Source organism: Struthio camelus, chromosome 7 (assembly GCF_040807025.1).
Source record: "Struthio camelus isolate bStrCam1 chromosome 7, bStrCam1.hap1, whole genome shotgun sequence".
Lineage (NCBI taxonomy): Eukaryota > Metazoa > Chordata > Aves > Struthioniformes > Struthionidae > Struthio > Struthio camelus.
This window is the reverse complement of record NC_090948.1, coordinates 43,082,561-43,095,895: the sequence shown is the minus strand read 5'-3', so window position 1 is coordinate 43,095,895 and position 13,335 is coordinate 43,082,561. Positions and strand designations below refer to the sequence as shown.

Here is a 13,335-nt window from a genome sequence, read left to right as displayed (position 1 = left end):
CACTGCTCTGACTTGCCCACAGTGACCTAGAGGGAGCATTAACTTGACCTCTCTGAGCATAAATCTTTTTTTACAACCGAGGGAAGTATTCGGAGAAGGTGACATGAGATCACTTTCAAAAATGGAGAGTCAGGTTGGCAAGGTAGTATGAGGGATCCAAACACCCTGTGATGGAGCTGAGCAGGGTCTTCAAATATATTATCCATAAGGTCCTTGGAGATTTCAGTGAGAGATGGTTTGACTTGACAGCAAAGTATTTGATGTCATTGATAGATGTAGGGATTCCTCCCCTCCCTGTGCTTTGTTATGTTCCTCCTTACTTGCTTCAGGAGGAGACCTCTCTTTCTGGGGTAAGCGAAAGATGTTGGGGAGGCTCATCCACCGCTTTCACTTTCCAATAGCAGTCCTGGACTAGCTATTCTGTACTGGTCAGTCTGTGTACTGGTCACCTAATGCTTTTGCAACCTTTCTTCTTGCATATCAATGAACGGGGCTATCATCTACAGTTAGAAAGATCCTTGACCATTTTTTGCTTTTTCTCAGTAGGCTTCCCAATCCAAACTGAGATATTTCCAGCAAGAATAGAAAAGATGGACAATGGAGACCCAAAAAACTCCTCGGAGTTGCGGTAGTGGCACCAAGATTTGTGGTGTGGGAAATAACTTTTAAAGCCTTCCTAAACTGCATTGGTGAAACTCCTGTCATAAATGTATTTGCAGGAGGAAGGTTTTAGAAGCCACTGCCTCTTGTGTGTGACAGCACGGGCCAGATCCTTCTTGCTGTTTTTAGTACAAGTTGAATACTGGGGGGAAATGGACAGATGTCAGATATTCTTCACCCTCAGCGCATAGAAAAGGACTGTCGGAAGGTTTTGAGCCTTACATCTGTCAAAGTCTGATAGTCCTGAGCTGCCTGTAAGAAGCAGAAAGGGAAGAATGGGAGAGATGTTCATTAGAAGAGCTCGGTGCTGTGGCTTATTTGTGGCTTTGGATGGTGAATGACTAAGTGCTATAAAAGAGCACTTTTGTGGCATGAGTTACCTCCTCCCTTTGAAACTAATGCAAGAATAAAGAGAGGAAATGAAGCTAGCTGGACCTCCCTTGCTTTTCTAGTCTCTAATGGTTTTGGGATAGTCCGCTGGAGATGTGAAGATATGAAGTGAAGCCAAGTGATTGCTGGCCAGGATGAAACCATTTCCTAGCGTAGTCAGATGACAGAGATTCACAGTGCATTCACAGATGTCTCCAAGTGAAAGTTCAGGATCACTGATGAACCAGAAGTGTTGCATCTGAGCTGAACTGTAACCAGTGCCTGGGTTGAACCTTCAGTGAAAGCAGGCTGCTTCCTAGAAATACTTTTCTTTGCCCAGCAGTGAAACTTCAATTGCTTGTCATACCCGATACATTATTTAGCAATAACCTGATTTCACCCAAGCTTAGCCTGCTATTCTGAGAAGTGGTGAAGGATGATAGAGGTGTGTATCATTCGCATTGCTGATCACTCACACCTTCCTTGTCTCACCATTTAGTCCAGGGATTGCATGGTGATGTTGAATAGGACCTACCTTTTGTGTGACTTCAAAGTCGTGGTCTAAATAGACGGGTGTTGAGTGTGTCTGTCCATGAAAGAACCTGACGGTACGATGTTTCCCTTGGCCCCTGTTGAGTTGAGCCTGAAAGAGTTATTTGTTCTGTGCTGAATGTTTCGCAGGGATCCAGAAGTATAAGAATGCCTTTCTTTTTATTTGTCGTTGGTCCATTAGCTCTAACAGAGCAGTTTCACTCAGGTCCTGTGCAGTCTTGACTCCAGAGAGTTTAAGGTTATCTTTGGTTAGAGAATAGGGTTTCTGACTGGCTTTGTCCTACCTGCTCTGCAAGCTTCCTCCAGAATGAAAGCTTCAGTGCTCAGCAGTTGGCTGGATGTGATGCAAGGAGAAAGGTGCCTGCTTTCTCTGGCTCCTTTTGAAAGGTGGAGCAGGGTGGGTGTGCAGGTCTTGGCTGGAGCCTTTCTTGGGCTGGCCGAGCCCTTTTCACAAGAGAACGTAGGGAACTGGAGGAATTTAGGCAAGCTGCCGATCTGCGAGTACTGCTGATGCACAGCCAAGTTTTCTGAGAAGCGTTCCCAGATGTCTTTGGAGAAGTACGGTGGTGGTTCTTGGCCGCGCTTGACGTTTGATGCAGCCTGCACGCTCACAGGATTGAAAAAGCAGTGTACTTGCTACCCCCACAGAGCCCGTTAGGTGAGGGCTGGATAGTTGTTGCAAACCCTGATAGGTTGTCCTGGCCAGTAATAAGCTTAGAGAATATGTTTATTAGCTGATACTGCATGGTGATGTTGAATAGGACCCCATAATTGCAAGAAAAAAAAATCCTATTTTGAACTGAAAATATGTGGCTTTTTACATCTTAATATATTACAGTACAGACAGCACACTGACACAGACTTTTCTAAGCTAAGTACACTAAATCCAGTCAAACCATGTAGCTCTGTTGATTTTTGTTAATAAAAAGTGGCTGAAATGTTCAGTGCTAGGTAAAGCACTACTGCTTCTTAGGTCTCTCCAATGTGGTGCTTCTCAGTCTTGAATCCCTAAGCCCTCCATTGTCTTTACAACAGGTTATAAAGAGAAGCAAGTTCATATATGATTATGAAAACTAGGCACAGGTGTGAAATCTTTAGTGGATGACCCTTCCAACAGAAAAATTCCACATATGAAAAACAGATGAAAACAACTTCCTTAATGGCATAGTGCCTTCAACTCTTACATTTCAGTACATCATGAAGTATGATTTTTTTTTTTTTTTTAAATTCCCAATTTTGTCCCTGTTTGCACAGGGAAGGAAAAAACCCTGAAAAATACTATGTTTCAATAGCAGTGAGCACTTGAAAGTGTAACAAAATGCAGTTACGTTGTTCATATGCTTCACTGTAGTATTTGAAGCTTTTCTGATAAATTAAGACGCCCAAAGTTGTTACTGATCCAGCGCTGCATAGTCATACTCCCATGAGAATGGGAGCACTATGGTTTAATAACTCTGTCGAGAGCTATTAAAAAAGATGGCCAATTCTGAGCTTCAAAAGAGCTGAACTTGGTAGAAGCCCTTGGAAATACTACTTTTTTAGAAGTGGAAATTTCAAAATAGCAAGAAAGGAATGCCAGGAGTTATACCCTTGGAAAGCAGCAATGGTAATCCTTGTACGTCCAAATGATCACATTTGTAAATAATAGCGATTTAAAATCAAACAAAACCAACAGGATTTGTAACCACCAGGATGCGGAAAGATTGGAGGCGTCAAATTCGTGAGCTGTTGTGACTGGATCTGCCCTTGGTTTGCTGATGCTTTTACATTGCAGTGACTCTTTACTGCAAGCTTTGCAAACCCAGGTGAACAGAGCTCCCATCATGCCATATGGATTCATGTGCTGGGAAATCTTTAACTGCTGTAGCTCTTCCCTTGCGATGTTATTGCTTGGTACATAGCAGTGAAACTGTTGGAAGCTGTAGCTCTTGATACCGTGTACAGTTACTGTTTTCGCAAAACTCTGCTTTACAGGACCCCAAACTTGTATCTGGCCTCTCAGCGTATTTCAGCAATTCATTGGCAGCCCTGAATGGACAAATCTGCTTGAAACGATGGCTGCTCGCCATGAAACAGTGGCTCCCCATGAAAACACCATGTATTGGTATTTCTGAAGTTTCAATGCTGATGTGAATTGTTTCCTTTTTTTAAAGCTATTCCAGAAAGATATGCTCATTGGAAAGAGGAGCCACTGTTCACTTCTGCTGAAGTTTTCTATAGAAGTAGTGTTTGTTCTCATTCCTTTGGATCATATAAAGCTATTTCTTCCAAAACAGCCCTTTGCAATTAATAGATGTGTGTGTCAATTGAAATCAATTTACCCCTTTTCATTTTATAATGAAAATATTGTAACTTTATCTCCTTCCTTTAATACAAATTTAGTTCCCGTTCTAAGTTAACTGAGGGATGTGGGCCATGAAATCCTTGCTAGTGTCTCCGACATTAAATCTGCAGAGACTCTCATGATACAATCGTTAAATTTTCTATAATCAGCTTCATGGGTAACCTTAGTCGTCGAGTTCTTTGTGTAGTTCTGACCTGTAAAGCACGGGAAAATTTGTAAAGTAATTCAGTATGCTTAGGTGTAAACTGATACATATGAATACATCAGAAGTCCTGAGTTTCAAAAGCACCGATAAGAAAGAAGTTACTAGCTCATGTGTTTTATTTACCTTTGCATATGTTGTTTGCATTGAATGACCTCCCTTTTTATTTTTTTTCCTCTCTCTCCTTTTTTTCTGCTAGGTCTATTATTAGCAGAAGATTCTTCTGTATAGTTGGCACACTATACCTGTATCGGTGTATTACAATGTATGTAACTACACTCCCAGTACCTGGCATGCATTTCAACTGTTCTCCAAAGGTAAATGTCTTGCTGCTATTCCATACTGTAATCTGAATGTTTTTGTATAGTCTCACTATTGCCAAAAACTCTGAGTAGCACTTTGACAATAATTGTTACTAACTGGAATATATCAATTTGGCATGACGGGGCCTCCTTCTACAAATCATCTGCTTTGCCTCTTGGTTGAGGTGTTGGTTGCTTTTAGGCAGTGCAGGCATGCCCACCCTTTTTGAAGGCCTGATCTACGCAATTTCTGTAGCATTTTTGCCTAATTTGCGTGACGAGCTCTTTTCTGTCTCCACCAAAGCAGCTGAAGCAGTGTAACCTACAGAGGTGCCATATGTGACTCATTTATTTCTAAACAATTCAGTGTATTAAATCAGAGTACGATTTGTATTTGGAAGTGACCCAAAGAGACTTTCCTTTCACACCAGTTCAGCATGAAGCTTTTTGTCCCCTTTGTTACCATTTGCCCCCTGGAGGTTACAGCTTGGGGTCTTCATCCTATCTCTGGACATGATCTTCCATGAGAAACTCCATCGTGGTTCCCCTGTGTCCTGCAGCTTGGTCTGGGGAGCATGCATTGTGCTCGCGAGGTGTACCTGCATTTATGTTCTTGCAGTCACGGTAGAGAGGGCAAGAAAGTGCCACCTCCTCACCTAACAAGCAGTGACTCCTGTTTGTTGTGCCCATAAAATGGGCTTGTGAGAGCCACTGCTGAAATAAAGTTAGTAAGGCAGGCATGGGTTAGGCAAGACCCTTTTAGTCTCTATTGAATGGCAATGCACGTGGTTAGGGTGGGGATGAGACAGGGACACTGTTCTTGCATCCATCTAATGTAACACAAGCTTTTCTGTAAGCTCCTCGCTGTAATGTTCTGTTTGTGGTAGGGAAATGCAATTTGAGACTGACTGAACTTATGTGGTATGACACAACGCGCATATGCTTGGTGCGAGTGCTCTTTCTTCACTGCAGTTTGTCCCCTGGCCCCTCCTGGGATTATCTGCCCTAATTTGATTTAAGCAAGAGAAAGAAAACAAGTAATTACCGTGAAACATCTATTGCACACGCAGCCCGAAGGCCTTGTGTGCACGGTCAGAGGTTAGATGACGGGCAGCAAAATCATAAATCAAACTCCTGATTTGACCTGATATATGTACTGGTGTTGTTTTGATGAGTAGTGCTGGAGCGTACAAATCTGCAGTGCAAACAGAGCTGAAATGGTTCAGTTCCTAGGGAAAATGCAGCCAACATATGCTTGACAATTGGGAGCGTTTGCCAAGCCACATGTGGCTTCTTAAGAGACTTAAGCCTTTTGTAAAGAGAAGTGAGTGGGAGAGAAATCAACATTGTATTTGATCAGTCAGCCATTATGAAATTAAAAAAACAGTGCAGATATTTATGGACCTAAATGAGTAAATCTGCCATTTTTGGAAATTTACAGTGTTGGCATGTTGGCTTCATTACTCAAGTAAAGACAAACCTATGCTACGCTCTTCTATTGCTGTGATAAGTTTCTGCTAATAATCTTAGCAGGGCTTTCTTGAAAGATATAGATATATTGTTGGGAAAAAATAACTTATCTCCCTATTGAACTCTATATAAATTGTAAAGAGTGGGCATTTGGGAGCATTTTAATCTTTAGTAAGGAACTGTTAGCAAGAAATACTAAATTAGTACAAAGGACACTACATAGATCTGTCCAAAAAGTACAGTTTGCACTTCTTAAACTAAGAGTAGGCTTTAAAATAAAGGAATAACGTGCCTGTAATGACTAGGCAGATGATCTTTGTTTCCTTCTTACTGTTAAACGTTTCCTGTGGATCGTAAAGCTTCTTAAAATGAGCTAAGGCTGCAGCATGACTGTAGCTGAGGGCATTGATCCGTTAGTTCTTCTCTGAGCTCAAAAAGTTTCTGGCTTCCCTTTGGGTCCAGGAGGTGCTCGATGCGTCCTAGTTTTGCTGGTCCCACAGTGCCCATTTTCTTTGTGGATCCGTCTAATGTGCTGGGTTCGCGTTAGAGCTGGGAGCAGCAAAAGCAAGGTCTACGAGCAACGCCAGCAGCCCGTCAGGGAGGAGGCAGAGGGGAAGAGTCCTCCCAAGAAGGACTTGATGCACTTCAGTTTGGCTTTCCCAAGGCAAATTGGAGTTCTTGAAATATCCTCCGGGCCGACATGGTGGACTGGAGGTAGTTTGGATGAAGCCCATCAGGTGTTCAGGAGGGCCCCTCTTACTCGTGGGGACTGTTTGAGTTAAAGCCAGTCTGTGCATGCATATGTTTGGCGCCGTGCTCTAATAAACGCCATTCGTGTCTCTTTTCCAATGCGAAGTGGAAAGAATTTTTTTTTTTGAAGATTTTCCAAGGCAGGGGAGGGGGATCTCAGAGTTTTGGGTAAGACCTTCTCTTTTGTGCATTAAATCTGGGTTTAGGCAGCTGGATATGTGGATTGGGCTGAATTTAATTAAGCTTCATTTATTTAGAGTGTATTGCTCCTCTAACAGAAGGAAAAACAGATGTTGAGAGAACATGAAAAAAATTCTAACTGGAAATATTTTTAATTACTATTTTTGTGGAGCTGTTTTTTTTTTTGGACACTATTCTAGAATTGGTAGAGAGGCAGATTTTCAAGTTATTTTTTTCTGACCTTCGCTGCATATACATGGCTTATAAAAACATCCCCCAATAGAAGGATATAAGGAATTAAAAAAAAAAAAAAAAAGTCTGAACCCATTACCTCGGCCTGAAGATTCCTGCTGAAATAATTCTGCTGCATAGCTGCAAACATTAGCAAAGGCTGCCAGCAAAACCTCTGAAAAAATTATGCCTTTAAATGGCAACAGCAGTACGTATTTGGGAATACCAGAGAAAACAATTTTTGCTCACCTACCTGTTCTTCCATAACTGTGACACTCTGCATGTAGCTGTTGACATATTTTAATACCTTTGGAACCACTTTTTTGACTTGGTGTTACACTGAAAAGACATCGTGTTTATTACTGCCCCGGAAGTGGCTGAGTAAAGAGTTTACACATACGTACAAACATACTGACATGCACATCTATCTCTGCACATGTATCGGTGTAAATAAAATTACCTTTTCTCCTCCAATCTATTTTGTGATCATAGGAAAAATCAGGAGATCCTCAGTATGTTGTATTCATAGGAAAGTTTTAATAATTTCCTTGATTTCCTGTCTTGGGAATGCTACAAACAAAGTAATACTTTGGGCAGATGGATGTAGGAGACTTGTCTGCTGCTGTGTTCACATGAATACTATCACTCTAATACATGCAAAGGATCAATCAAAAATAACTCATGTCTCATTTCCTGTCTTTTTTCCTCTAGAAATATGTTGCTAGCTTTTGGGAAAAGTCATAGGATGTTACTGATTAAATTCTCACATATCTCAAAAGAGAATAAACCATCTCCCTGGTGGTGGTGAAAGACAGAGCTGCTCGCTAAGGCTGTACTTTAAACTCTGAATGGTTGGCACTGACATGTTACTGTGATCTTATTTTACTCTTCCGCTAGCTTTTTGGAGACTGGGAATCTCATATGCGAAGGATAATGAAGTTGATTGCTGGCGGAGGATTGTCCATCACAGGATCCCACAACATGTGTGGTGACTATCTATACAGCGGTCACACTGTCATATTAACACTTACATACTTATTTATCAAAGAGTGTAAGTTCATTGCTGTTCTTGCTGAAAGTCTTGTTGTATAAATTCCCTTCTCGTTAAAGAATTGCTGTTGTGCTGATCCATAAATAGAATTCAAGTAAAAATGCACACTTTTTCATTTAAATCACTAGGAATGCAATAACTTGGTTTACTGGTAAAGACAAGTTTGGAGACAGAGTAAAGCATTTTACCACCTAGATATTTGAATCACGCGTTTTGTTTAAAAAATACTTTGCTTAGAATATAGTTCAAACCTGTTTTCTACCCGATCTGATGGATATTATTTTAACCAAGTGTCTCTTAGTCTAGAGAGATACGGATGTCATGCGAAATGCAATGTTGCTGATTTTACAAAGATCAGGCCTTAGTGTATGCATTCAGGTTGTGTGAAAGGAAAGAATAATTGGTCGCTATCTATGTAGAACCAATATTGGAGTACAAAACAGTTACTTTTGGAGACCAGGATATATTAGATCTTTATCTATTGGGCTTTTAAGTTATTCCTTAAGAGAGCAATACTTATTTTGTGATCTCGGCGTTCCTGCCCTAAATCTTAGGGCTGGCATCACTGGATTGCAGTCTGCGTCCTCTACTAATTATAGCAATGGTCTTGAGCATTCATAATGTTATGCTTTGAAGTCATCACCGTTTGTGCTTCTTTGCAGATTCTCCACGGCGACTCTGGTGGTATCACTGGCTTTGCTGGACGCTCAGCATGGTTGGGATGTTCTGCATCCTCCTTGCTCATGACCACTACACTGTGGACGTGGTGGTGGCTTACTACATCACTACACGACTTTTCTGGTGGTATCATACAATGGCCAACCAGCAAGTGAGTTTCTTCCAGTCTCTGGATCCGTTTGGCTCCGCGCTTCTTATTGTAGCGTGGTGGTGGGTGAAAATGCACACCTTACTCTGAGCCTTTCCACAGGAGTAACAGTGGACTCAGCAGTGTCTTGTGGGGCGTCCCTCTCTTCCCCCCTCATGTTATGTTTGCAGGAAGGAGAGGACGCGTCTGTTGAGCTAATCTTGCATTTTGGCCACAAAAAATATCTGAAGGCCTACTGACAGGCAGGCCTCTCTCCTTTGGCTGCGTAACTTCAATTTTTGAAGTCCCTCTGAATTTTGGCCAATTGGCCATTTCTGTGGTATTAGAGGTGGGCATGTAGGTGTGGTGTTTTTGTTTTTCGTAACTGGATTTTCCTTGTGTTCTGTGGCTTCTACCCTTTAGTTAGATTATGACTGTCTTGAAGAATAGTATAAGGCCCTTTAGTTAGATTATGACTGTCTTGAAGAATAGTATAAGGCCAAGCTGTTCTTGCTAGAAATGATCCATTTGTTCAAAGTGTTCCGAAATGGCAGTAAGTTCCCCCAACAGAGATAAGTATTTTCATTTTGGAGGATAGTGGAGTAGAACAAGCTGCTTCTGTTCTAAGACCTGTGTCAAGGAAGATGAGAAAGATTGGGTGATGCGGGAAATACTGAGAACAAGGAGCTGCATAGGAGGAAACACAGCACATGATGGGAGGTAGCAAAGCATGGTTGTTACAGTGTTGAGATACTCGACCGGAGAGCAGGGGTAAATGCTTCAAAGATCTGATGAGGAAGTCTAAATGAGGTCTCTTGTAGTTCTTTGTTCTTACTTTCCTGCTAGTGAACTAGATCAATAAAAAGTGAGTTTACGTTGCTGAGGAATATGAGAGAAAATGCATAATTCCATTACGCGTGAAAAAGACCTAGTGAGTTAAAAGAAACTTACGGCAGGATAATTTCTCTTAGGTCTGTAGCAACAGATCAGTGTCTAAAATATTTTCTGTGCAAATTGAGGAAGGCTTATCTGTTGCATATGACTCCAGTTAATTATGTTTGATAAAGGTCTGATATGACGATAGGAAGTTTGCATTATCTTTGTGGTGCAGATTTTTTAGTTCATATCAAGGTCTTCTAGTTACAATGTCATATATTATTGCAAGGGTTTTTATGCTACTTGGAGCACAGTACACCACAGTGAAGCCCTTGCATCACTTGTGTGCTGTTGTGTATATCTGCCACCAAATACATAACTGAGAAGAATTCAGTTCAACATTCAATCACAGTTGTGTGATTCCCTTCATGGCTGCCCACTCCTTTTGTCTCAGCTCCGTTAGACCTGGCTTGCTCACAGCTAGGAGAAGCAAAAGGGTAGGAGGATGTAGTTGGAGGACTGGGAAACGTCAATGAACCTAACTTTGGAAAAGCAGCCTGTGTGGGCAGGGAAGATATGGAAAAGGAACTTGGGTCCTCTTGATCTTTGTCCGTGTAGATTTGTCTGGGAGGTATTTACCTGGAAATCTAAATATTTGGAGATTTTTGGAAATGTTAACAAAATGCGTAGTTTTGGAAAACCACTGATGCTTGCAAGCGATGTGCGGTGTAGTCATACGAGTAAGTAATGTCCTCTTTCTTAATTATTTTTTCCAATTATCTCTGTGCAGGTGCTAAAAGAAGCTTCCCAAACTAACCTCCTTGCAAGGGTCTGGTGGTACAAGCCCTTCCAGTACTTTGAAAAGAACGTCCAAGGAATTGTACCTCGCTCCTACCACTGGCACTTCCCCTGGCCAGTGCTCCACCGGGGTAGGCAAGCTAAATACAGCAGACTGGTGAATGACACATAACAGCGTGTTGAAAAGACAAAATGGGGGGAAAGGACCTGTCCCAAGTGCTAAGAACTCCATACAAGAAGATGCCATAAAAAATGAACTGCTCCCTAACCCTTTCTTTTAACAGTTACCTTGACTTAACCTGTTCAGTTACCTGGTAAGCACTGTGATCTTTTTTTCTCTCCAAAGGATCTGCGTTGGACAACAATAAAGAAAATTTAACTTATCATGCACTGTTATACATTTCTTGTTAATAGATTTGGGATTTGCATTACCCATCACCATGTTCCTTTGTATATGATGCGACAGCATAGATGAAAGCTTTTATATCATAAGTTCTGGTCTTTCCAGTCACGTCTGGGAATAAAGCATATTATTTTCTTGGGAAAACATACTTTTCATATCTCTTGCCCCAAAGATTGGGCTGTAAGCCATTTTCTAGCAAATGACTATATGAAGGTTTCTAAATACCTGCCTTGGGTAAAACTGAGAAATCTTTCTACCTGTTGCACCGAGATAAAATAAGATGATAGACACAGGAAGGTCTGGTAGTCTCGATTTTGTAGAATCTGCAGTGACTGTGTCAAAAAGTGCAAAAAAAAAAAAAGAAAAAAGAAAAAAAAAGAAAAAAGAAAAAAAAGAAAAAAGATAAAGATGTAAAGTGATTTTCTAAGTATTTCCTAACTTTATTTTTCAAAATGTGTATGAAAATTAAATTTAAAAAGATTTTTACATGTCAGAGAATAGAGAGTTAAAATTTAAACAAAAAATGCTTCTTGGGAGAGAGAGAGATTTGTCTATGTTTCTAGTGCCTTTCTTGTCTTGATTGTATGGTCAGTAGGCAGTCTTAAATGTTTTTATTTAAAATAAAGTATTCCATGAAAGCAGAATTATATATACTGTATAATTACTAATTTTTGCATTTATAGCTAAATTAAACTGGAAATTTGCTTATAATGTTGAAATTGCCATGTGTAGGGAAAAACCAAATAAAAAGGGTCAGATCTTGTTCACACATTGTGGGCAGGTCATACTAAAATGTATCACTTTATTGTCTACTTGGTAGCTGTATTTTAAAAAGAAAAACAGCCATGAATTCCTGTTTTTTAAGAATTTTACAAATGATCACTGAGTGAACTGCAAATGGTTTCTCCATCCCGTATTGAAATGTTGTTGAAAAACAACAAAGATAATCTATTTCTTTAAAATATTTGTGCAGAAACTGCATGTAATTATGAGTTGCACTCCTACCATACATACTGTATGTTTGGGGAAGTATTCTATCCTACGTGCAGAATATGCCGATGTGCAGAACAAAATAATTTTTTTAAGAATGAAGAAGAGAAAATATATATATAAATATATATATATCCATTCTGTATTTTACGTGAAGCAGAGTTATCTTCTGTAGGGTTTTTGTGTATTCACAAGGTGATATTTGTATTGTAAAACAACAATGGTGAAGGAAAATAAAAAGGCTTTTAAAAAATGTAGTTTCCTTTATCTTTTTAATATTAATTTTAAATTAAAAGCTAGGTTTATTCTTCCAAACCTTGTTTTTATGTGTTATTGCACTGTAGGCCATCAAAATTGGACTGTATGGAAACTGCATTGATTTTGAATTGCTGTTCACAATTTGGCAAATCAGTGCCTTATTTGAAATAAATGCTATGCAATAGATTCTGATCTTTAGAGATCTGAGAGCGGATCTGAGAAGCCTTCCTTCGAACCATCACCAGGGCTTGAAAAATCTACCCACAACCGCTGGGAAAGAGCGTATTGCAGGCTAAACCTCCATAACCCCCGTATCTATCAGTCTTGTGATATTAAACTACACAACCTGTCAAATTTCTGCGAGTACGTGGTGGTGAAAGTATCACTTATTTCTCTAATGAGCTAGGTTTATGTCTACTCTACCGTATTTCCCTAGGACCTTGGCCTAGGACCTCCTTGAAGAATTGATCCAGTGTTACTTCTGCTGCTTTGCCTTACTGATCCCTGGGATGCTAAATATTTATCTGTTTCTTGCTAGTTCTCTTTTCTCTTTGGGAAGGTTTGGGTTTTCTTTGCTTCCCATGTTTCTTGGCAAAACTCTTTGCAACAGCATTTGCAGAGCTGTCTGCAAATTTTGGGGATTAGCTCTGCACCCTTTACGTTAAGTTCATGTTGGCGATACTAACTTTGCAACTATAGGGTTGAAAGTTCATTTAAGACAAACAACCCCCAAAAACAAACACATCCCAGAATGATTGCTTGAGAGAATTCACACTCCCAGATGTAAATGAGTGAGTAGATTTTTCAAGACCTGGCATCACGCACATCAAAAACCATTGACATAAGTAAATGTATGAATATATGCACATGACATTAAATGGAATCTGCTGACTTCTGCATTGTAGTGTCTGACTTACTGCATGAATTTTGCTAAACATAGTTTCATTTCTCACAGTAGAGCCATGCTTTATTGAAATATGCTGCCTTGAGAAATACTCTCTGGGCAAGCAGGAACATGGAGCTCAGTAACGTGGCACCGGTCTGGTTGCGGTACAGTCTAAAGGAGGGGACCAAGGGAATACATAGGGGTCAAA

The 13,335-nt window shown here is 40.3% G+C and overlaps 1 protein-coding gene across 50 annotated transcripts in view; it reads left to right on the top strand.

The window, feature by feature from the left end:
* The window catches only part of SGMS1 (sphingomyelin synthase 1), a 99,274-nt gene extending 86,142 nt beyond the window's left edge, over positions 1-13,132 (top strand). For all 50 annotated transcript variants that reach the window (XM_068951063.1, XM_068951102.1, XM_068951077.1 and 47 more), the window contains 4 exons: positions 4,327-4,444; positions 7,958-8,111; positions 8,774-8,940; positions 10,583-13,132. In XM_068951063.1, the coding sequence (XP_068807164.1) occupies positions 4,327-4,444; positions 7,958-8,111; positions 8,774-8,940; positions 10,583-10,762 (619 nt within the window). In that variant the 3' untranslated portion in view covers positions 10,763-13,132. The remainder of the gene's footprint in view (positions 1-4,326; positions 4,445-7,957; positions 8,112-8,773; positions 8,941-10,582) is intronic.
* Positions 13,133-13,335: the final 203 nt, after the last annotated feature.